We start from the raw sequence: 23752 nt of genomic DNA on the forward strand, positions 1-23752 counted from the left end.
ATTCCCCCTCAGCATCCTCCAGTCTGAACAATCCCACATCTCTTAATCTTTCCCCACAGGAGAGATCTTCCAATCCCTCCATCATCTTCACGACCCTTCAATGGATTCTCACCAGTAGCTCCTGTACTGGAGAGCCCAGAACTGGACACAGCACTCAGGTGTAGCCTCATCTGAGCAGAGGGGAAGCATCCCCCTAACCCAACACTTGTCCCAGAGCAGCCCAGGATGCCATTAGCCCTCTGCTAATGAGGAACCAGGACCCTCACAGCCTTCCCTGTGCATTCCAGAAGTCCCAGCATATACTGGCACGTGGGATCATTCTTCATTTTCCTTTGCTGAACATCAAAACATTTCTGTCAGCCCATTTCTCCATCCCGCAGATCTTCATGAAGGTGTCAGATGGGCTGGACCTAGTCACAAAAGTTACTGGTCTTCCCCCAGACCTCACACCACTGATCACCACAGTCTGGGACCAGTCTTTCAGCCAGTTTTCCATCTACCTCTGGGTTTATCCAGCCCATGCATCACCACTATGAGGAGGTTTCAGGAGATCCTATCAAATAGCTGACTCAAGCCAAGGCAGACAACACACCCTGCTCTTCCCTCACTCACCCAGGCACTTGCTCCTTCAGAGGGTTATCAGCTTAAGCCCAACTTCCCCCTTCTTGCATCCATGCTGACATCAAGTGTTTTGCCACAAACTGATTTATCCCTTTCCCAAAAGCAGTCCCCCCTTGCCTGACACCCCACTGGTGCTAATGCCACCCTGCCTGGGAGGTCTTTTGACAACTGTCATTTATTCAAGACATTGGGAAGGGCTGAACTTGTCCACCTCTGCTGTTCTGAGAGCAGAGGGGTTCCAAGCCCCAAGCCACGTGTGCACCAGGACTTGCTGAGTGAGTGTGAGATTGATATCTTGAGACATTTTGGGGTGCATGCATGTGGGGGAAGGGGCAGGTCAGGCCTTGCCCTGGGAGGTAATGCCCTGCTCTGCACATCCCCAATCCCCAGAGCCTGTATCCCAGCCCTGCAGTGGCTGCCAATCCCTGGCACACAGAGGCAATGCTCACCTGCCCCTGGAGACCCAGCCAAGGTCCCCAGTGGGCAAAGGACTGGAAAACCCACCTGGGGCAAGGGCCCAGGAAGGCTAAGGAGTAGCTAAAGCTGAACTTGAGGTGAGCACAGGTCTTGACCCTTTATCCTCTTGGAGTTTTCACCAGATGAAACACCTCTGGAACGCAGGAGGGGGTAGCTGTAAGTGTCCTTTTCTCTATCTTTTCTTGCTTTCTTCTTTAATTCCCTCCTCTTGAAAGTCATGAACAATTTAAAATGGAATGGGCTTAGAAGTTTGCCAAGTTGAATGGGCCAATTTAATGCTCTGAGATAAGTGTTTTATGTCTAGTGTGTGCTACTCTAAACCTTTAGGCAAAGTTATGAATTTCTAAATTTGCCAGCAAGGTCTTTTTGGTTGTTTTGACTTCTCAAGAGTACCTTGTCAGTATTTCTGCTGTGCATCTAACGCAGAGCACATCAACAACCACCAGCCCTTTTAAAAGCCTTGTCAGGTGAGTTTTTTGGGGCCTTACAGTGCAGGGGACCAGTCAAAAGCCAGAGCTGCTGCCTCCTTCTTCACCAAGGGACTGATCTGTGCCAGCAGCTTTGCTCCAGGTCTGGCTTAGACTTGCAGAACTAAGACAAGGTTGGCCAAATTTGCCAACTGGGACTGCAGTCAGCACCGTGCAGCATCAAATAGGAGACAACACTAGCATCCATTTATTCTGTCTTTATTCACCAGGGAAAGGAGGCCAGTATTTTATCTTGTCTTCTGCATGAGTCCTGAGAAGCCTCACTAGTTCTGCAGAGCTTTGGTCCCTCTCACCTACACAGAATCAGCCCTTGGTCATGGCAAAGCTGAAGTGCCTGGAGGAGTTCTGGCACACAGGGAAAGGGATAAAAGGCTGCCTCATCACAGAGCAAGAAGGAATGAGTCTGCCCCAGCAGCAGGCACTGGGGGATGGTGTTTCCTTTCTTGTTCTCTCCAAGACCAAAGCTTGTCCCAGCTCACATCAGGCTGGAGAGCAGTGGAGCATGGTCCACTGAACTCTTAACCACAGAGCAAAACCAATGCTCTGGAAAGAGTGAAAGAACCACGAGGGAGCAAGGCTAAGGGTGTCTGCTCCAACCTTTGTGGGATGCCTGTGAAATTCTGGGTTTTGTAGGGCAAGTCAAGTCTTAGCAGCACTGGCCAAAGGATCTTGCTGGCTACCATCCCACCAGCCCCCATCCATTGGCTCCCACCAAGCCCCTGCCCCAGCCAAACTGCCCCATCTTGCAGAGGGCCTCTCCAGGCATCCTTAAATCTGCAGTACAACCCCACCAGGCCCCTCTGGACATGGCTCTTGTAGCACCACCAGGTTAGGTGAGACTAACTCTCACCACAGGCAAGGGAGGGCACTGCCTGGGCAGCCCTTGGGACAACAGACTGCAAGGACAGTGTCCTCCCCCAGGTCAGTGAAAGGGACACAGGACAGGCAAGAGCATGCTCTGCAAACAGCGAGCAGAGGATGCTGGGCACCCAGTTTCACACTACCCAGATGGGACCTGTGGATGATCCACATGCGGGTGCAAAGCAGCCCAGGGACCACTACACTGCTGAGCCCTTCAGAAAGGCAGCTCAGCAGCTGCCTTTGATCAGCCACTGCCCCTTTCTTTTAGAAGAGGCTGCCTGTCCCTTAAGCATTCCTCATAAACCCCAGAATTCCCCACACAAGAGCAAAACCCATCCAAGTGAGGAATGAGACACACCTCTGACCTGCCAGCCAACCTCCAGGCAGGTCAGCCCAGGGTCAACTAACAGTGCCACCAGACACAGCCACCAAGCTTCAGAGGGGCTGATGGTATCCACATGCTGTCCCCACACAAGTCAGGCACTGGCACTGCTAGAAAGGCCGTGTTTATATGGCCACATACCCAGCATCACCTTCCAGGTGCTCACTGGAGGTGTGGCAGCAGCCCTACACCTGTGGTGGGAAGGGGTGTCAGGCACAGAATAGGATGCTGTTGAAAGGCTGAGACTTGGAGCTGCAGAGACACAGAGGGAGACACTCCACATCATTCTCCCAGCTGCCAGAAGCGCTGTGCAGCACCTGCCAGCCAAAACCAGGCTGCCTGGACCTGAACAGCAGTGGTAGGAAGAGACAAACCCAACCCAGGTGTAACACTCAGGCCCAGGATGGACACCAGCACCGTTCTTCCTTCCTTACCGAGTCTGAGGTGAAGATCCTGACACCAACACCTCCTAGGACCCCCTTTTTTCCCAGTCCCACCCAGCAACACCGAGCCTGGCAAATACCTTACGGCAAGTAATTTTACGTTATTCTGCATTTACGCAAAAATAGAGCAATTCTATATTTATAGAGATTTATAGCCGGTTCCGTGCTGGAGGAGTTATTGAGCAGGGCCAGGAGCTGAGGGTGGTCCGGGCTCCCGAGCAACCGGCTGCTTCTCATTCGGCAACTCCAACATACAAAATTAAAGGCATTCGTCTCCGTCTGGTTTCTTAAATAGATAAGGGGGGAACGAGTGGACAGTATGTACAGAGGGGCCGTGGTGGCCTCACGCCTCTGCCCGGGTCAGTGGGGCCGGCTGCTGGACTCTGAGGGCTGCCGCTGGCGTGGGGGAGTGTAGCCATTCAGGTACCCGTTGCTCTGGCGTTTGCTGAGTCCTCCGTTAAGAATGTCCTGGATGTGCTGCACTATCAGGTTTATGGCCACTGCGAGCAAAAAGGGGGAGAGACTGCATTAGGATGGCTGCAAATCAAGCAGAGACAAGGCAGGGCTGTGCTCCTGCCATCCCTCCTGCTGCTGTCCCCTCCTATATCCACCCAGGATTGATTGCTCTGCCTCTCAAGCCAGAATGCTCAGGCTGAATCCAGCCTCGATGCTCAGGCTGAATCCAGCCACAATGCTCAGGCTGACCCCAGCCACAATGCTCAGGCTGAATCCAGCCACAATGCTCAGGCTGAATCCAGCCACGATGCTCAGGCTGAATCCAGCCACGATGCTCAGGCTGACCCCAGCCACAATGCTCAGGCTGAATCCAGCCACAATGCTCAGGCTGACCCCAGCCACGACGCTCAGGCTGACCCCAGCCTGCCTGACCCAGCTGCACATTGCCTTTTATGTGGGATGAACAATGAGTTGGCCTGGAGGTGCTACAGTAACACAAAGTCCCAGTCACTAATGCTCCAAGCAGGAGCAAAGGGAACAGGCTCATCCTGGCACACCTGTGATAGCAGCACTCTCTTGGGTGGCAGTGCTCTGAGTCCCTTCTGGGGCAGGTTCTGCTAACTCCACTGCAACAGCAACAGCCCAAAGCTGGCTGCCAGGGCAGAGCAGCAGGGCCTGGGTGCTTACCTTCATTATCTGCTCCTCTGGGAATGATCACATCAGCGTATTTCTTGGTCTGGAGGAGAGAGAGAGCACTTTGTTACAGGGAACAAGTGGAGACACCCTGGGCTGGGGCATTGTCCCTGCTCCCTGGGGCAGCTCCCTGCCCTCCCCAGAACCTCTGGGGGGTATGTCGTTGCTGATAATACATTTTGGATGCTCTTGTGTTCTACTCCGCGTTTCAAGGGCCATGCTTTGTGCCCTGATTCCATTTTCACGAGAAGCCAGTAAGAGGCACCCTGAACAAAACCTGCAATTAAGGAGCCTCATAATCACAGAACTCCAGCAGTTGATGCTCTTGGGAACATGGCTCCTCCTGAATCCAATCCAGACTTGCTCCAGGAGCATAAGCTGGCATGCCTGGGCACAGCCACGAGATCTGCCTGGGAAGGGGGGAGAATTCTCTACCACATCACTTGCAAAGGTGTGATTTAGGACACCAGTCCTGACCTAGTTTCCCCTGCAGGTGCCAGTCTCAGTTTCCTGCCTGTTTTACAGCTGACAGCCAAGCCTCACCAAGCTAGCTGGGGTGACAGGTGCCACCTGACACCTCCAAGTGCTTCCAGACATATCAAAAACCACCAGGATATGCTGGACCGTTTCAGTACTGGACCACTTGGCTCAGAGCTGCTTTAGGAGTCATATAACAGCAACAGTGGATGCTGAGCCTGCAGTTGAGCCAACACCAGGTTGGAAGTGGGAGCAGACCACTGCAAAGCTGTGGGTAGAAACAAGGCAGTTCTGTGTCCTCCTTGTTTCACACTTCATTCTCCTACAGACTCTTCATCAGAAGAGCCTGATGCAGCATCTGCTGCTTTGAAAAACTGTGGATTTATCTTGCTGGGGACTTGCAAGAATAGGAGCCTTGCAAGCTGGACCTGCCTCTCAGGAAAAGCCTTTCTGGGCTTTGGAATTGGTCCCCAGAGCCACAGCTGAGTGAGACTGAAAAAAGGGAACTTTGCAAGAGCCAGGAAAAGATCTTGCAGCACAGAATCAGCTCCTCGTAATGTAAGGGGCAGAGCTGACCACCTAGAGTCATAGGGATGTTCCTAAGGTGGGAGGCACAGTTTGATTCCTGCCTGTGGTGCTGGCAGCAGTTCCCAGGTTTCAGGACTCTGCTAGCTCACTTCCTCCAGAATAAAAAAAAAATCCTCATATACTACTACATCTGCTTGAAAAGCCTTGAGAAGCAAGGCACAGGCTGCTTTCCATGAGAGCCAGGAAAGGTGTACAATAGCTGCTCCTGCAAATGTGCTATTTCCATGCAAGTCTGCAGGACTGCAGTCAATTCCCCAATACAGTCCCTGTCTGCCAGGGAGCCTTGCCTCTGCTATCAGCTCCCAAAGGAGCTTCCTTTCTCCAGGCAGGCTTGTCCCCTGGCCACTCAGCAGCCAGGAAATGCAACCTGCAAGGCCACATCCCACTGAACAGACAGAAGGAAGAAGCTCCCCTGCTCTCCCAAGCACGAAGCCAGCGCACTGCAGGGTGAAAAGGGCCAGCAGGACAGCCCAAAAGAGGAGGCAGACACAGCAAACACTGCCTGGGGGCAGCGACCTCCCATTCTCCAGCTAAAAACAGCCAAGGACCTTCCCTGCCAGGCTGAGCTGCCCAGTGGTTTGTCAGCCCTGCACAGAGAGGGATTCCTCTGGCCATGCTGCCTTCCCAAAGGGAAGGGTGATCTCACCAGGAAGGCAGTGGCTGTATAAATAGTCCTCATCACACCCTGCCCTGGCACCCCCGCCTCGGCCAGAGCCTGCAGAGAGGGAGGAAGGCCCAGGGAGCTGCTCTGAGCTCTGGGCACAAAGTGCTCCTGTTTCAGCCCTCTCACGGGTGCCACTCCCCTGACTCACCGGCAGGCAGAACTCCTCGAAGGCAGGCTTGACGAAGGTGATGTACTGAGACAGGATCTGCTCCAGGTCCCTGCCCCGCTCACTGATGTCTCGTAGCACTGAGGGGAAGGTGTAAGGCACACTCAGGAGCTGAGGCACAAATCTCTCCACCCCCTTTTCCTTCAGTAAGTACAGCCTTTGGATATTTTGCCCGAGATCTGTGTTCCTGCAAGCTGCTGTCCATGTGTCTGAGCACATCCCAGCCCAGCTCCATGCTTTTAACCTGCTTCCAAGTTTTCCTGAGAGCCAAGGGCTAGCTGACCTGGCCAAGGGCTTTTCTTGGCCTCCCCGCCTTCTCAGCTCTGCATACACTTCCCAGCTGTAACTAATGCCAGCCCAGCCCAGCCTCAGGCTTTGCCTCCCTCCTGTCACTCCATTCTGCCTGATTGGGCATCCTCTGTCATCCCAGTGCAGAGGTGCCCAAAGAATAGAAAAGCAGTCACACACACGCATATTAAGGCACAGTTAAACTCAAATCTGCAGAGGTGAGGACAGTAAAACTCACCCACCTGCACAGCTCTGCCAGGCTCTTTGTGCTGTCCCCAGCTGTGCAGGAGAACCAGAGGTGAGGGGGTCAGCTCAGGGGGAAGCCCAAAGGCAGGAGAGCAAACTGGCCTCCTGCTTGTTCTGCCACCCAGGCCTTCCACCCTGTTTGCATGAGCTGTTTGGGCCAGTGCCATCTCCAGTCTGAAGCCACTTCAGCATGCACAAGTGGCCCAGTTCAGCAGGAACTCAATCCTCAGGGAAGAGCCAAAGCAGCCCTGTGGCTGAACAGACTTGGCTGTCCTCAGGGGGCTGCTGGCTTTTCCCCAGCATGTGAGTGCCTGGCACTGGCTTTGGAATGAGCCTTCCCTCATGTCCCAGGCAGAGCCAAGGCACAGCACTGCCCTGCCAGCCTGCCTGACCTGCTGGGCAGCCACTGCCTGTGTGCTCTCGGGGCCAGGACACTGCTGCTCTGGCACTGGCCCCGTGGCTCTGTTTGCCCTCGCCCAGCAGCTTCACAGCATGGCCTTTCACAGCCCTGCATGGGGGAAGTGATGGGGAAAAGGGCTGGCAGCAGGATGGGTGCCAGCTCCAGGCCTGCTCCAGGAATCAGAAGCAGCTTCTCCAGAGAGCAGGAGCAAACCCCAGCTTGAATACAGAAAAAGAGGCAGGGAAAATACAACACTTTTATTTCCCAGGTCCCACACCTTATTTATTGGGGTGCAGGAAGCCTATAAGCTGTGCAGGGGCTGGTCCTGACAGGGCAAAGCTCTCTTGCCTCTTCCCAGGGCACACCAGAGCAGGACAACAACCCCATATACAAACACAAGTCAGACACCTGCTGCTTGTACCTGGCCCCAAAGCAGCAGGTCCCAACAGCCCAGGTAAAACCACACACCCTGTCCTGATGGATTGCTGGCAGGGCAGGCAAATATCCCAAGGACAGACTGCACCCCTCTGAAGCCAGCAGGTCCAAACTCAAACTGGACCTGGTTTCTTTTTTAGGGAAACTGGCCAAGGACAGGGCAGTGAGGGAGCTTAGCCAGAATGAGGTCCCTGAGCCCCACAGATCCCTGTTTGAGGTACCTGGCAGGCCTTGCCCCTTGCACTCTGCTGGCAGAACTTCTGGGGACAGGTGCTGAGATGGGCACAGTGTGAGTTGCACGTACTGAACCCCAGCACTACTGATTAACTGAGCTGTCAGCTGCACTTCCAGCAACCTCATCTGCTGCTGCTGCCCAGCTGAAAACCCAATTGCTGCAACCCTTTACAGCTTCTGGGACAGAAGGATGACTCAGGGCCACATCACAACACAAGATCCTAACTTTTGCTATGAGTTGCCTCCAGCTACGTTCCAGGAACATGATTATACCTTTGGCACCTCTCACACAGGCTCTCTTCCCAGAAATGACAGGCAGACATACAGTAAACAGATTTGATGCTGCAATGGTCCTACCAACTGCTGATGGCAGGGAAATGGCCAGATTCCTACCAGGAGAACAATGAGCTGCAGTAACTAGGAGACAGCAGCACCTCCATCAGCAAAGCTGCCCTTTTGCAAGTGATTGACGATGGGTGGGAGAAGTACAAGCCTTACAAGCAGTGTGAGCACAGCAGTGACCCCCTAACTCCACATTACACACCACCTCCTCCTGTCCTGAAGGACCACTAGGACAGATGGACCCCAAAGTCAGGCACTAAATTAACTCAGTGGGCACTCAGGAGATTTTATTTCATTAAACAGGGGATTGATGTATGTGTGATCCACCAAAGCTGGAGAATGAGAATGGACTGGAGCGTGTGGGACCTGAGCACAACTTAAGTGGTTTGGAATAAGGGATGGAGAATGTGGTGGTTTTGGTTGGGATAGAGTTAATTTTCTTCACGGTGGCCAGTGTGGGGCTGTGTTTTGGATTTGTGCTGAAAACAGAGTAGATAACACAGGGATGTTTTTGTTATTGCTGAGCACTGCTTACACAGATCCAAGGCCTTTGCTGCTCCCCACCCCACCCCATCAGTGCGGGGAGGGGACACAGCTGGGACAGCTGACCCTGACTGACCCAAAGGATGTCCCACACCATACCCACGATGATATAAAGCTGGGAGAAGAAGGAGGAAGGCAAGAGGAGACATTCAAAGTGATGGCATTTGTCTTCCCACATAACTATCACACACGATGGTGCCCTGCTTTCCTGGGGATGGCTGAACACCTGCCTGCCCACGGGGAAATGGTGACAAATTCCTCCTTTTGCTTGCCTTGTGGCTTTTGCTTTACTTGTTAAACTGCCTTTGTCTCAGCCCACAAATTTTGTCACTCTTCTGATTCTCTCCCACCAGGGGAGGTTGACAGGGAGCTGTGTGAGGCTGAGCTGCTGGCTGAGGTCACTGTCACCACCAGTGTCCTACCCTGAGCTCTTGCACAGCATTTTAAGGGATTAGGGCTCACATTTTGGGACCCTGCCCATCTGTGACCTGCTAATACATCTCCCTGCAACTGACTGTGCTGTCACCTCCCTGGATGAGTCATGCAAGAACACTGGGCAGGGTCAAGAGGGGTTGGTAAAAAGGAGATGCTCATCAGTGCTGATGACATCCCAGCAGCTGAGGAGGCTCTGCATGTGTCTGACAGCAGAAGGGCAGGCAAGACCAGCTCCACTGCGGAGTGGAACAGTCCCATGCACACAACAGTCCCAGACTGACGCACTGAGACGCGCTCCCCTCGTCACAGCGCAGAGCTCTGGAAGGGACTGCTCCTCTTAATTCATCTTCTGCATCCCCAGGCACCCTGTGGAGCCTGTCAGAGCCAGGCAGGGGTAGGAATAGTTCAGACAGAAGTGAATTCTGCCCCGAGAGCCCCCAAATGGTTTTTTAGTCACCCAGGAGGTGCTGCATGAGTGACCCCACTCCTCAAGGCTGCTTAGAAACAAAGGACATCTCCAGTCATGCAGGCCCTGCAGCGTGGGTGTCCCCCCCAGTATCAGCTGGCAACCCATAGCCAAGCCAGCAGGACACAGGGAGTCCTGGAGGGGGACAGTGGTGGGAGCCCTGGAGGGGGACAGTGGTTTCTAGCGCTCTTTGCCCCCAAACCACAGCCCAGTGCCAGGTCCCACACAGAGGCTCCACACTGGGTTGCACAAATGTACAACCAGACTCCTCATCTGCACCACCACAGTAAACACCATGGCCCAAATGCCATCCTCAGAGCACACCCACAGCCCAGGTCCTGAGTGGATCCATCAGGCTCTGCCTTCTGATTGAACTGTCCAGAGGTTCTGCCTTGCATCTGGCTGGCTGGCAGCAGCTGCTGCTCAGCTGCTGGCACTGGGCTGGTGCCACGGGGCCATGCGAGGACACGGCACACTCAGCACTCATCAAAGGAGGAATCCCAGCCAAGGCAGCAAAAATCCCGCTGAATCCCAAGAGACACAAAGCAAACCACGAGCTGCCCTAGTGACAACTCTGCACTGCGCAGGAAAAGCTCCCCAGCTCTTGACAGCTTTGTGCCAGCTCCAGCTCTGGTCACTGGCACCTGCCTGTGTGACCAGCTGCCCAGGCAGTCAGGGGGGCTCTGTCCCTGCTCACCTCTGCGAGACAGCCGGGTGTCGGCGTCCGTGTCCACGAAGAGCTTCATGCGGAAGAGGTCCCGCACCTCCTGGCTGTAGAAGGCCAGGATGCCCTCGAAGAGCACCACGTCGGCAGGGTACACCGTCACCGTCTCCTCTTTCCTGCCAGGGGCAAGCACAGTCAAAGCCTGCTGGGGGAGGCTGGGCTACACAAAGAGAGGTGGGGGGAACAGCGGTGCTCCTAAGCACTGCTCCAACCCTGGGACACCACTGCTGCACCAGGGGGGCACCGAGGAGAGGGCAGACCTACCCCACCACCGTGGAGGGAATCCAAGGCATACGTACGCTTCCTGGAAGGATAAACAGCAAAGCAGGAAGCACACTAACCCTTCTTCCCCCTAGCTCAGCCAGCTGCTGCTCACAGGGTTATGTGCCAAGCCAGAAAGCCCAGGAAAGCACGGGAACCTGCACGGCCAGCTCTGCTTCCCTGGGGAGCAGGCAGCACTTCCCTGACTGCACGGTGCTTTTGTGGGAAACACAGCAGAGCCACACTGTCCATGACCAACGCAGGCATGCAAAAACAAGCTGAACACGGGCAAGGGGAGTGTTACAAGAGCAAGATTTGTTGTCCTCCTCCTTTCCTGGCACTGCCAGGCTGTTTGAGGCTGGAGTGCTTGTTAAAGCTGCAAACACTGAATTTATGGGGAGAGGAGGCGTGGATGGGGAAAGAGAAGGGAGGTCGTAACCCCCCGGCCCTGATGCCTGGATGTTCCTGGATGGCTACACAGCTTTCCAGACCCTCAACCTGTGCCTCCATCTGCCTGGGATGCTCTAACCCAGGGCTGGAGTAGGTAGGATGGAAACTTTGTGCTGGCAGGTTAGCACCCAAGCAGAGGGCAGGAGTTTGGGGAAGGCAGGGCTGCCACGGGACGTTAGCAGAGGCACAGCAAGGCAGGAGCAGCTGTTAGACCTGGAGTGGGAGACAAAGTCATAGACAGGAATCTGGACCGTCTTCCCTTCTGTGATCTCTTTGAGCGTTTTCACGATCAGCTCGTTGTCAAAGGCATCTGAAGAGAGAAGAAACGTTACCCCGAGGCAGCTTTGCAACCTCTCCCACCCACCAGATGCTAAAATTCACCCAAGCCAGAGTCGTTGGCACCTCGTGCTGGGGACAGACAGACCCACAGACTTGGGAGGAAAGCCCTGCACCTCCTCAGGGACGAGGCCCAGCTCTGCCAGAGCCACGGGGCTCTGTGGCTCTGCACCAGCCTGGGATGTGGCCTGCAGAGATCAATACCGTCCTTGTCCAGCAGTGCTGACAGCCCAGGCACAGAAGGCATCTCCTCCAGGGCTCCAGCCCTCGGAGAGAGACTGCAGCAGTGTTCCAGCACTGAGCTGCCACACAGACAGGGCTCTGTTTGCTCAGAGCTCGCTGCCTCTGGCCATTGTCCTCATGGGGACGAAGGGACAGCAGCTGTGGAATTTCCCCGTCGAGCCTGGAGATGGTTCAAAGAGCCCCTGTTGTAGTAACAGGGCAGGGCCCCTCGGTGGAAAGGTTTGCAGAGCAGCTGCACAGCTGGTTCCCTCCTTGAAGAAGGGACATGGAGCTGCTGGCTCCAGGGACTCTGCCAGGCCAGATCTCTCTGGGCCTGACTCAGCTGCAACAAAACCCTATCTGTTCCTTTGCTGCCTGCTCTAGATGAAGGGTATTGGAACAAGATGACCTCTAAGGAGGTCCCCTCTAAGCCAAACTACTCAATGATACTACGATTCTATGAAAACCTTGTTCAAACTGGGGGATGTTTTTGCAGGAAGAGAAAGGTCTTTAGGATTTTGAGGATTTATAACCTGCTCTTTCTCACCCCAAACACCCCACCCCCCTTTTCTTCCCCAAGAGAGATGGGGGGGATGACACACAGGTGGTTCTAGGCACCCTGTTCCACAAGAGCTTAACTAAGCCACCCACTCCTGTCCCACGAGGATGCAGAGCCCCAGTGTCCATGCAGGCTCTCGGCTGCTGCAGCTGGGGGTCCCACTCCAGCCCTGTCCCCACAGTGCATGGCAGAGCCTCAGTGCTGCTCTCCACTCACCTGGGTGGTCAAAATTGAATTGGCCTTTGAGCGCTTTGGATTTCTGCTCCGAGGTGAGGACCCGGTAGAAGCTGTCTTGGCTCACGATCACCACCTGCTTCTGGCGATAGTCCACCTCGTTCTGGCCCAGCAGCTGGACAATCTTGGAGCACACGGAGGACTGGGAAAAGAATAGCAAAGGAAGCACATCAGCAGCAAGTTACATCTTAGCACTACAGGGAGGATGTCCCCAGGTAACATCCCTGACTGTTTGCTGCACCTCCAGCCAAGAGTCTGTGGTTTTTCCAAAGCCACTGAGGGAAAAGTGCTCCAGAGACATCACCATGGTGTTCTTTAGTGTGACAGCAGCACCAAGTTTGCTGCCTGCCACCCTCTCCTCCGCCCCTATAGCCTGCCCACAGCTCCTATTCTGGGCACAAGCAGCAGCAGAAAAATAGTTGGCTCCTGCCTGGGTTCAGCCACATGCCATGGGGCCCAGGCACTCCAGCCTGCCAGGCAGCTCCCCGTGGGGCACTTTCCCCTTGACAAAGCAGTCTTGGCTCCCCCAGCTCTGCTCCAGCCCAGAAACCCCACCACAGCACGAGAGAGTCCTCACAGGTAGGGCAAACAAAGCCCAGGATGGGAAGGCAGGAGGAAGAGAGCCCATGGGACTTTATCAGGGATCTGTGCCACAGCTGCCAGGGCTGGGAGGAGCCAGCACATCCTGGTGCCTGTTGGCACGGGAGGCTCAGGGCACTGCGTGGCTGAGGAGCCACGTGGCCCTGGCTGCTGGCCCAGGGAGCGGGCACCTCGCACTCCACGTGGAGCAGGCTGGCACAGGGTGGCTGGCACCGGCTCTGCTGGCACCAGGGCAGTGGCCACCACTGCGACACGACCCAGAGCACAGCTCGGGGGACAAATCCCAAAGCCTGCTGCAGTCCCTTCTCCTTAGTCATGGGAGTCCTTGGCCCCTGTGCAAGGCACTGGTGGTGCCAGCATCGCTGCCTGGCAGCCAGCACTGCCCCAGCCACCGAGAGCCAAGGCTGGGCAGCGCTCTGCTCCTGCCCCATGGCATCCACTGCCCAGGGCAAAGCAGCTGCTCCTGGGTGCCAGAGGGAGCTGTTCTCACTCAAGGAACCACACTGGCTGCAGGTGCCCAGCCAAGCTGCTCCTGGCCCTGGTCACCACAAGTGTTCTGCTGAGCCCTGTGCCTTGCGAAGAGCAGCGTGCTTGCCCCAACCTGCCTATCCCAGCTTGCCAGTGGCTCTTTCCACACTCCCACCTCCTGGATGGCTCAACCATCTGCTCCATACCTGGCTAGCAATCTGCAGTTGCAGAGCTGAAGAATCACTGGTGAGAGGGAGCAGGGAGGGGAACGCATGCCTGGCAGAGGAGGTCACCCTGGCAGGCAGAGGGCAAGGCTGTTTGCCTGAGAAGCTGGAAGACTTGACAGCATTCCCATCTCCAGAGACTGCCTCTTCCCACCAGGCCAGGCTGACCTGCCTTGGCTGTGACCACGGGCTGTGAGTCATCCCCAGCCTGGCTGGAGAGGCTCACTCACAGCTCTGCTGCAGAGAGAACCAGCTCCAGCTGACCCACAGCAGTCTGGGCAGCCCAGGGCACCAGTGTGGGTTTGGGGTCAGGGACAGGGTCTCCTGAGCATCTCACCTTCTTCTCCTGCCTCTCCCAGAAGGCAGGTCATGCTTCCCAAGCCATCCTGGCAGCCCTGCCCTGCAGCAAGCTGCTCCCACCCAGAACAAAGCCCTGCAAGTCCGTGCCAGTCCCCTGCCCTTGCACACACACAGACAAAGCCAGAGCCTGCTCTCCTTTTCCTCTGTTTTCCCACTCCCCAAATCCATCTCTGGCCTGCCTCAGCCCTACTTGCTTACCCAGCTGTATCCCACAGGTTCTGCAAAACTGGGGTGTGTTCAGTGCCTCTCTTCCACCTTTCCTGGCTGCTCACTCCCCCAGACACCACTGCCTGCCCATGCAGCAGCAGGACACAGCACAGCAGGGCTCAGCCTTGACTATAGCTGCCCAGGACACCGAACTTCCCAGGCCCACTGCCATCAGGAATAAACTACCTTTCAGCAAAGCCACCCAGACAGATCCCTAGAGCCACAGGCTGCATGTGGATCTGCACCAGAAACTGCTTTTGTCAGCCCAGGGGAAGGAGCAGGACTCCTTTCCTTTGAATCAGTGAAAGCAGCACATGGATTTGCATTCACTTTCTCCCCTTGGACCTCAGCATGTGTATTGGCAATTAAATCATTTAAGAGCATCAGACAAATGGTGCCAGTCTTCCTTCTGCCTTATGCACACTAGTCTCTGGTCTATGGATTCTGGAAGATGCAGAAGAGCCCCCACCAGCTCTGAAAATCACCCTGTAGCTCCATACTCACAATTTGAGACACCTGATAATGAGAAAAGCCCAAAGGAGAAAGTACCCCAAAGCAGCTGGAGACAGGAACACATCCCCCCTCCAGCTTTCCAGACGAGGAACAGATTGCATCCCAGCTGCATTTGCCATCCAGGGCTCAGGGGCAGATGGTGCCTCATGGAAAAAGCAACCTGGCAGACACAGTGGACCCTTCCCTTTTCCCTGGTGGGCTCTGGAGAGCTGGCAGAAGTGGTGGAGAAAGACAAGCATAAGGACATCCTGCTCTCAGGACCGAGCTCAGCTCCAGCATGCCGAGTGCCTGGGTGAGCAGGGATGTCACCTCCTGGCTCTGGGAAGAGGCACACTTGTCACCTTGGTCCTGCAGGTCGCTGCTCACATATTACACCTGCATTAAGAGCAGCAGGACATAGGGACAGTGGGGGACAGGGCATGTTCAGCTTGACTTAGTCCACTCCAGGGCTGTGTTCAGCTTTCCTTAGTAGGGCCATGAACCTCAGCGAGGTCCAAGAGAGGGTTTTTCCTTTTTTCACTATCATTTGTTGTAGGAACAACAATGTCTCATGAGGGACAGTCCCTTATGCCAATCTCAACAACTCCTACAGCTGGACATGCAGTTTTTCCCCTTGGTTGATAAACACCCACTGTTAAGGAGGAAGAAAAACCAGAAACACACAGCTTGGAAACTCCCCTACACAACAGGAACAGAAACTCCCACCCTTGGGAAATGTCCCCCCAAATAAATGACATATTCCCTGTTAAACTATTTTCTCCCAAAGCAGCACACGTGTGACTGTGAAAAGATCCATCAATAACTGGAAATGAGCACAGCCAGCTTTTGGGGACACCCACAGATGCCTAGTTAGAGCAAGAACAGAGCATGACTCCAAAGTCCTGTGCCAGTGTGCACCAGTCTGGATGCAGGGGACTCATACTGACAACAGGCACTTAGCAACCACTTGAAGGGGCAGGCTGGGCTCAGATTCCTTCTTTTGCTGATTCCTAACTGCTTCTCCCAGGGAAGAAGATGATGGTTCCTTCTCCAAGAAGCCCAGGAGTGCGGAGGATGCCTTGAGAATGGTGACTTAATCCCAGTACACAAACTGGAGGATTTGGAGCCCATCACTAGCTACGCCTGACGTGACACAACTCACCTGCAGGAATACCAGAGCTATGCCAGAGCTTCTTGTCTCTGCTCAGCCCCTTTCCATACCCACCTCATCCATGCACACCTTGCCACGAGCCAAAGCCAACGCTGCCAGTGATTCAGCCACAGCCAACTCCCAGCAACAAGATGCTTTCTCAAGCAAAAGGAGAGAGCTTCCCCTCCTCCAGAACTTGGTTAAAACTAAATATAGCCAAGCTCCAGCAGCCTCTGAGCCTCTGTGGTTGCCAAGCAGACCTTTCCCATGGTAGCCACATGCAACTGAAGCAGGGCTTTCCAAGCAGGCAGGCAGGGAGGGAGGGATCCTGGTTCCTGCCATGGGTCATGACTGCCCACACTGCAGTGAGGGGAACTCGGCTCCAGATTGGAGCAAACCCCTGGAGCTGCACTCCCCCAAGCTTTGTGCTCAAGCTGCTCCCTGGGAAATCTGTGCAAACCAGCCCACAGCTCACAGCTTGTGGAAAGAAGGTATCAGCACAGCACCACGCCAGCAAGAGCTCCAAGAGGTTATTCCTGAGCAGGAGAAGTTGCAGCTCCCCTTGCAGGACTCCTCCCCTGAACCAAGCACACAAACAGCCAGTGTTCAAAGAAGAAGTACAGCATTATTCTGCTGGGAAGGGAAGATGCAGAGGGCACCTGGAGAAGAAATCCAGCATATCTTCCCAAAAGGAGAGAGGTGGTAGGCAGGGGAACAAACTCGACAGATGGGTGTTTGGAGGCCTGCCTCTAACATTCATTTGGAATATATTAATTACATATTTAATTCACATTCACTCGTGGCCTATAGCCAGCTGCTCAGATATTCTTGAGGAGTTGACTAATTCCCTGACATTATTATGCAGATTATCCCACAATCCCTCCTGGGTAGCTCTGCTCAGTAAATTAGCACAACTTCCGACAGGAATTAAGGAGAAAGCTGATGGACGGTGCCACTGTCACCCACCAGGAACTGTGAGAAGGAGCAGGACACAGCTGATGCCTCCAGCCCCAGCAGGGCAAGGCCTGTCCTGGGCTTGCAGGACTTCCTAAGCCTTGTGCAGGTGGATATGCTAAAAGCCACATGCTGAAAGCAGTCTGTCCATCCCCACGGAACCTGGCACTGCATAGGGATGTTCAAGGTCCCATTCCAGCTGCAGGGAGGACCTCCCATTTTCCCAGGGACTCTAGATGAGACACCCAGCAAAAGTGATTTAGCCAGATCAAGTGATCCCAGCCCTAAAGGAATACAGAAGCTGCCAGATCCCTCAGGAGGAGGAAAAGGGTTGTGCCAAAAGCGTGGATAGAGAGGCACAGCCTCCTGCCACCACTGCAGGCTGCTAATCCTGAGCCAAGCTGCTGCTCATGAGGACAGTCCTCCCCAAGAGAGCAATGCCCTTGGCCCACAGCACAACCAGGAGCAAGGACAGACTGCAGCAGTCCCATCCCACCAGGGAGAGGAGCCCAGAGGTTATCTCCAGGGACATCACTGCCATAACGCCCTTCCTGCAGGATCTGATTGTGAGCTGGCTTGGCAGGAGCTAGCAATGGCCCTGCAGCTGCAGCAGCCTGGCTGGGCTGTCCTCATCACACCTCTGTGGATAACACAGTCTCCAGTTTTGTGCTCTGGCAGGATTTTCCCTAAGATCAAACATAAGGAACCATTGTAATTATTTGTTTAATTTCTCTGCTGTCCTCTATAGCATGCTGCCCTTATCTCCTGCAGCACACGAGTTACAGATGTTGGTCTCTTCCTGAAGGTTATGGTAATTATAAAGTACCAGGAAGCGCTTGGACTGGGATGACACACAGAACAGACAGCAAATTGGGAAGGGTCCCAGAGCATCAATCAAATGCCTGTGACTGCAGGCAGCCAGTTCATGACCCACATCATCCTTTCCAGTCCTAATGGGAGCACACACATGTGGCAACACCAGGACTGGAAACTTAGCATTCTTGAACCAAAAGCCTGGGCCTTCACCCAGAGCATTCCCAGGCAGGTTCACCATGCTGCCTTTCCCTTTGTGAGCCACAGGCCAACCAGAGCAGGAGTGGGATAGCCAGGTTTCTGCTCTCTCACCCTGGGACACTGTGCATGTGATCAGCAATCCCGGGCTGGAGCATAAACAGGCACACACAGAGGCTCTAAACACAGATTACATGCAGGGAGGAAAACAAACCCTCTAACACAATCCCTCCCAATCCTCTGGTTTTAGGCACAGGATATTTTTCTCTAGTCCCTGCTGCAAACACCATAGCCCAGAGCTGGCTGAGCCCACAGGACTATGGTAAGCAGGCTCCATAATGAGCACATATTCCATCAGTAACAGGAAAGGGCTGACCCATCAAAACGCCCTGTGGATCAGTCTGATCAGGGCTGGCACAGAAAAACGTTCTACTAGAAAGTTTGATGAGTCTCTAGCACACTTTGACACCAGTGTTTAACTAGTCAGACCTTGTGATGCAGGGCTCCTGCCAGCCACAAACGAACGTCACCAGGAAATGGTGCTGAACCGGCACAGGGCTGCTGCAATTCCTGTTAGTCCCCCTCCCATGGAGGAGTCATTCCCACATCTCCCCTGGGCTCCTCTGCCAGTTATCCGGGTGGTGACACTGCAGCAGTGACCCCTGGGCTGCTGTGAGGGACCTCAGCCCTTGCTGGGGTAGAGGACTGAGCTCTGTCACAAAAGAGGTTCCATGAGACATAGAACTGCCCCATGCAGCCCTGAGCACTCCTTCCCTGGGGGCCAACACCGCTGTCCCACCCTGGCTGGGCAATTCCAGCCTCCTGGCTGGCTCACTCTTCCAGCCTCAGCCAGCCTTGCCAGTGTTCAAAGTGCCTGGTGCAGTCAGTAAGGGCACACCTGGCTGAACACAGGCTGTAATCTTGGTGCTCTGCAGGCTGGAAACTCTGAGGCTGCATGTTCAAACAGACATTGGGATCTTGATGTGCTAACTCAAGACCCAAATGATGTAACTACAGGGCTGCAGTGGCACCCAGCTCAGCCCTCACTCCAATTTGAGTGATGAGCAGCCAACCAAAGCAGTCTGTCTTTTCCCACAAGCTCCTGTTGGAAGGCAGCAATCAGCATCTCACTTTATGTGGGGACAATTAATGCTTCAGCCTGAGCTCCAAGAGCTCTCCCCACCCCTGCAGCCACCCCAGCACCAGATGCTGCTGCTGGGAGCAAGCTGCTCCAGGCACTGCTGGCAGAGCTGCGAGGTCCCAGCAGCTAAGCTGAAGTGAGGACACAAAGAGCTTAAGGAGGCCTCCCAACAGTTCTCAGCAGTCAGTTTGCTGAACTTTCCTCCAGCCCGCAGCCTGGCTGCCTGCCTTGTGTGCTGCAGAGTCCTTGGTAGTCAGGAATGTCTTGCAGGAGCAAGGGAAGGAGCTGTTAGCACAAAGGCCATGGGTGTAAGAGGGAAATGAGAACTCTAACAGAACGCTTGAGAAGAGATAGGGTGAAAGAAAATGTGACAACAAGCCTTGGGAACTGCTCTGGGGGAACGAGGCAGTTGCAGTCCTCTTCATGTTGGACACAGGATGGGGGTCTTAATGCCAAGTCATCTCCACCCCAGGAAAGCACAGCACGCTTTGTCCAGACTGCACAGCGCTCGCATTTCAGGGGACAGCTCTTTTTTTGTGAAGAGCCTGTCCCAGCTGAGCTGACTCAAAACAGCCACCGGGCAGCTTGCACTGCCCTCACAGGGGCTGCAGCATCCCAGACTGCTCAGGACCTCTGTGGCTCCCCAGTTTTGCTCCTGGCACAGTCCAGTTTTCTTTCCAGAGCCAAAAACCAGGAAAGCACTCAGGGTCCTACCCCTATTCAAGTGGCCAAAGTTGCCCAAGCCTCTTTTGCTCACTAGGGAAAAGAGCACTCAGCCTTTGAACTTGAGTTCTCACAGCTTTAAGGAAAACCAGCCAAACAATCCCAGCTCTTTGGGAAGGCCGGCCGCTTCCAATACCAGCGTCCCCAGGGCACCACAGCACACAAGTCACAGCCAGCTACAAAACACAATCCCATCCTTCCACTGCCTGACCCTGCTGCTGCACCAAGAGGGGACTGTGGAGCCTATTGTCCCCATGTCAGACCCAAAAGCAGAGGTGGGAGGAGCTGCAGGGGGCCTTGGAAGGCAAATTCGCTCCCTTATCTTTGGGCTGGTGTGCTGCCAAAGGGGTGTGCTGCAACAGCAACCCCCAATTGGTGTCGAGGGAGTCGGATGGATTTGTCACTTTCCCACTGGGAAAGGTGCCTGCTTCACTCCCCTGCTAGCACTCCCTTTCCCCCACAGCCAGCGCATCAGCAGGGCAGCCCCTGGGCTGGATTTTGGCCGCAGGCAAGCCCTTAGCTAAGCAACCCACATCAGCCCCAGAGCTGTCCCAGCACAGGCCACAGGTGAGGGACAGCTCCCACATCCCTGCCTTGCAGCCGCAGCAAATACGAATCTAAGGGGCTGTTGGCACATGTCCTGGGGCTTTTTTTCCTGTTGCATGGGGTTTTTTGCCAGCATATTTCTTGCAGCCTTTTCCCACCAACTTTCTAGTGATCTGCTGGACTCCCTTCAACAGGCAATACTGCACACAGGTTTTCAGCAGTCACTGGAGGGGGGGAAATCAAAGCTAAGAGACAGGAAAAGCCAGTTAGTACATCTCCCATGCTAGAAAGGACCATTTCCCTATTTTTTTCCTAAGGCAGCCTGCTGCTCTTGAGCATTTTCACTTTGAAGTTGAACACCACTGTGGTGCATTGTACTGCAATCACTGCTTTTACCTTGTGGGCCTGAGACACAGTGTTCAGAGACATAACAGTTCAGCAGCGCCAGACACGATGTTATTGGGACAACTACAGAGAGGCAGACCCACGCATCAGAGAACAGACAAACCCAGCGTGTTTGAGTCACCAGGAGCTGCACTGCAAGAACAATCCAGCTTTGGATCCCACTGGAGGAGATTACATCCTCTCTCACCATCCCTCCCCTGTTACAGCTGGGTTTTTCCCCCTTGCAGCAGCAACAGCAGTACAAAAAATCAATAGGGTACTCAGAGACACATGCTTAAAACACTAGGCTGAGGTACAGCAGTTGGGTTATACCTTCAAAAGAAGGGATCCCTCTCCAAACAGGGATCCACCCGGAGAGATCAGGCTCATCCCTCTCCTGTGCCAGCCTACAGTTTCCTCAGCAAGAAATACTTCACAGGTATAGCTACTTCCAAATCTATTCATCCTTTCCAAAATACAGGTAGAATGTGCTGCCCTGCATACGAGTACTGATGAGATGTGGAGCTGCTTTTACTGCTCTTAAATAAGTTAAAAAAAAAAAAAAAAAGCTATTTTCTTTTCCTATTAAGAAAGCAGGCTAGTGAAATTAAACATACTGAGACAAACACGCTGCATGAAACACCGAAAATAAAAGGCTGAGGAGCCGTAAGGCTGCCCTGCGCTGCAGTTTGGGTGTAGCAGCCTGCCGGGAACACCCGCATTGCCCCGGCGGGCGATGCCCCGTGCCCGCAGCCCTCGCCCCGCTCCCACCTGCCGCTGCCAAGGGCCAGCCCCTCCCGGCACGGCAGCCAGGAGGTCGTTCTGCCGCCGTGAGTCAGCATCTGCTGCACAATCCCCGCTCCTGTACCCTAAACTTGGCCAGAGAAGGGCACCCCCGTGCACGACCGACACCATTGCGGGCGGCGGGGGTGGAAATTTTAAAAACTGCATCGCCCTCGAGGTGCCTTGCGGGGCGGGCAGCCCCTGGGGTCGGTGCAGGTGAACGGGGGAAGCGCTGCCTACAGCCACAGGAAGGGTTTTGGAGGGGAGGGAGATGCCGCCTCTGCCCGGCCGAGCTGGGGCCACCCTTGGTCCGCGCAGCCCCCAGCTCTGCCCGCTGCCCCCTCTCCCCGGTGACACAGAGGGACACAAGGTCCCGGCCGGAAAGAAGGAGCGAGTAAACCCCGCACCCATCCCGCACCCCCCTCCACGTGTCCGCGGGGCTCCGGGCAGAGGCCTGGGCGGCCGCGCTGCCCCGCCGGCCCATCCTTCCCCGGGAGCCGGGAGCGCGGCCGGCTCCCGGCGCGGCCCGGAGCCGCGCACGTGGCGGGGCGGCCGCTCGGAGCCGCCGCTGCCATGCGGCCGCCCCGCGCAGCTCCGCCGCCGACCCCCGCACCTTGCCGCTGGCCGTGCCGCCGCTGACCCCGATGAGGAAGGGCTCCCCGCCGCTGGGCTGCCCCTGCTCCTCCAGCCGCTGCTCGCTGTCCCCCGCCATCCTCCCCGGCTCACCGCCGCGCCTCCTCCGCCTTCGCTCAGCCGTGCGGGGCTGGATTTATCTGATGAGTCAAGGGCCTTCCTCCCCGCCTGGTTCACATCCCCGGCGCTGCGGCTCCTTGCCAGGTGCTGCCGCAGCTGCACATGCTCCGGCCCAGCCCGCCGGCGGGCGGCACTGCGGCCACATGGGCCCGCACCGCGCCGCCGCCCTCCGCCCGCGGACAAAGGCGCTGCGGCCGCGCCGGAGCCGCGCCGGTTCCCTTCGTCTCTCCGGCCACTCCGCTTCATCCCAAACAGCGCTGGGACCACACCACGGTGGCCCCGGCAGAACATCTATTGTCGCCCACGCTGGCCAAGAAGGCCAAGGGCATCCTGGATTAGATCAGCAGTACTGCGGCCAGCAGGACCAGGACAGTGACCGTTCCCTGGATTCAGTTTTGGGCACCCCCCAAGAAAGGCATTGAGGGACTGGGGACATGTGGAGAGGAGGGAACAGAGCTGGAGCACAAGGCTGGGGGGGGCTCAGCCTGAACAAAAGGAGCTTTATTACTCTGCACCTGAAAGGAGGTTGTGGCTAAGTAAGGGTCAGACTTTTTCCCCCATGTAACAAGTGATAGGACAAGAGGAAATACCCTCAACTTATTTCAAGGTTTGGGTGGATATTGGATTGGATAGATCAGATATTAGGAAAAATTTCTTAACCCAAAGGGTGGTCAGGCATTGGAACAGACTACCCGGAAAAAGGGTGGAATCACTGTTCCTGGAAATGTTCAACAACCATGCAGATGTGGCACCTGGGGACAATATTTCATGGTGAATAGTACTGGGTCAGTGGTTGGACTTGGTGATCTTCGAGGTCTTTCCCAACTGTAATAACTTTGTGATTCTCCCACTCCACCTAGGCCCTGGTCCTGCAAGCACTCATAAATTGTTATTATTAACAACCCAAATCCAGGAATAAAAGTTATGCTTGTATCTTTAGCAAATGGGACCTGTCTGGGAAGAGCCATGAGCACTCTGGAGGCCAAGATTCAAAGTCAAAATGACCTCAACAAAATGGAAAAAGGACTGGCAATATGTAGGGTGCAAGTCCACGCAGAGAAATGTGATCATGATCCATGACAATGCGAGATAGGAACCTGCTGGCTAGGCAGGCCTTTTACAGATAAAGATCTGGTGTAGAGTGGATCAAAGAATCAGCTGGTGATGCCGCTGTGAAAAAGGCAAACATCCCATTGGGGCATGCAAACACCCACAGGTGCCGTGCTTTGAGAAAGGTGAGGCCTGGTGGAGAGACTCCAGCGAGGACTCAGGAGCATCGCAGGGTTGGCTTTGTAGGACTGAAGGACACATCCGTGTTTAGTCTGGGGAAAGTCTCTGCTGGGCTGTAAGGCTGTGTGGACATGATAACCATATCCAAATACAGAAGAGGCTGCCACAAACAGAAAGGGAATACATTTCTTCTGCTGTTAAGGACTAAAACAAAATGTTGCCAGCTCAACACTAT

The 23752-nt window shown here is 54.9% G+C and overlaps 1 protein-coding gene across 3 annotated transcripts; it reads right to left on the reverse strand.

Annotated features, from left to right (window-relative positions):
• Positions 1 to 3383: 3383 nt before the first annotated feature.
• On the reverse strand, positions 3384 to 22593 carry UCK2 (uridine-cytidine kinase 2). 3 transcript variants are annotated; one of them, XM_085586788.1, is made up of 7 exons: positions 22261 to 22593; positions 12474 to 12633; positions 11354 to 11450; positions 10403 to 10545; positions 6299 to 6396; positions 4416 to 4464; positions 3384 to 3772 (listed from the first exon to the last, which is right to left on the reverse strand). In XM_085586788.1, the coding sequence occupies exons 1-7, from the start codon at positions 22576 to 22578 to the stop codon at positions 3633 to 3635; spliced, it is 1005 nt and encodes a 334-aa protein (XP_085442914.1). In that variant the 5' UTR covers positions 22579 to 22593; the 3' UTR covers positions 3384 to 3632. The 3 variants fall into 3 exon arrangements, with proteins under 3 accessions (XP_085442914.1, XP_021401515.1, XP_085442915.1); XM_021545840.3 differs by having other exon boundaries at positions 22148 to 22406; XM_085586789.1 differs by lacking the exon at positions 22261 to 22593 and adding an exon at positions 13069 to 13165.
• Positions 22594 to 23752: the final 1159 nt, after the last annotated feature.

Source organism: Lonchura striata, chromosome 8, assembly GCF_050655825.1.
Source record: "Lonchura striata isolate lonStrDom1 chromosome 8, ASM5065582v1, whole genome shotgun sequence".
Taxonomy (NCBI): Eukaryota; Metazoa; Chordata; class Aves; order Passeriformes; family Estrildidae; genus Lonchura; species Lonchura striata.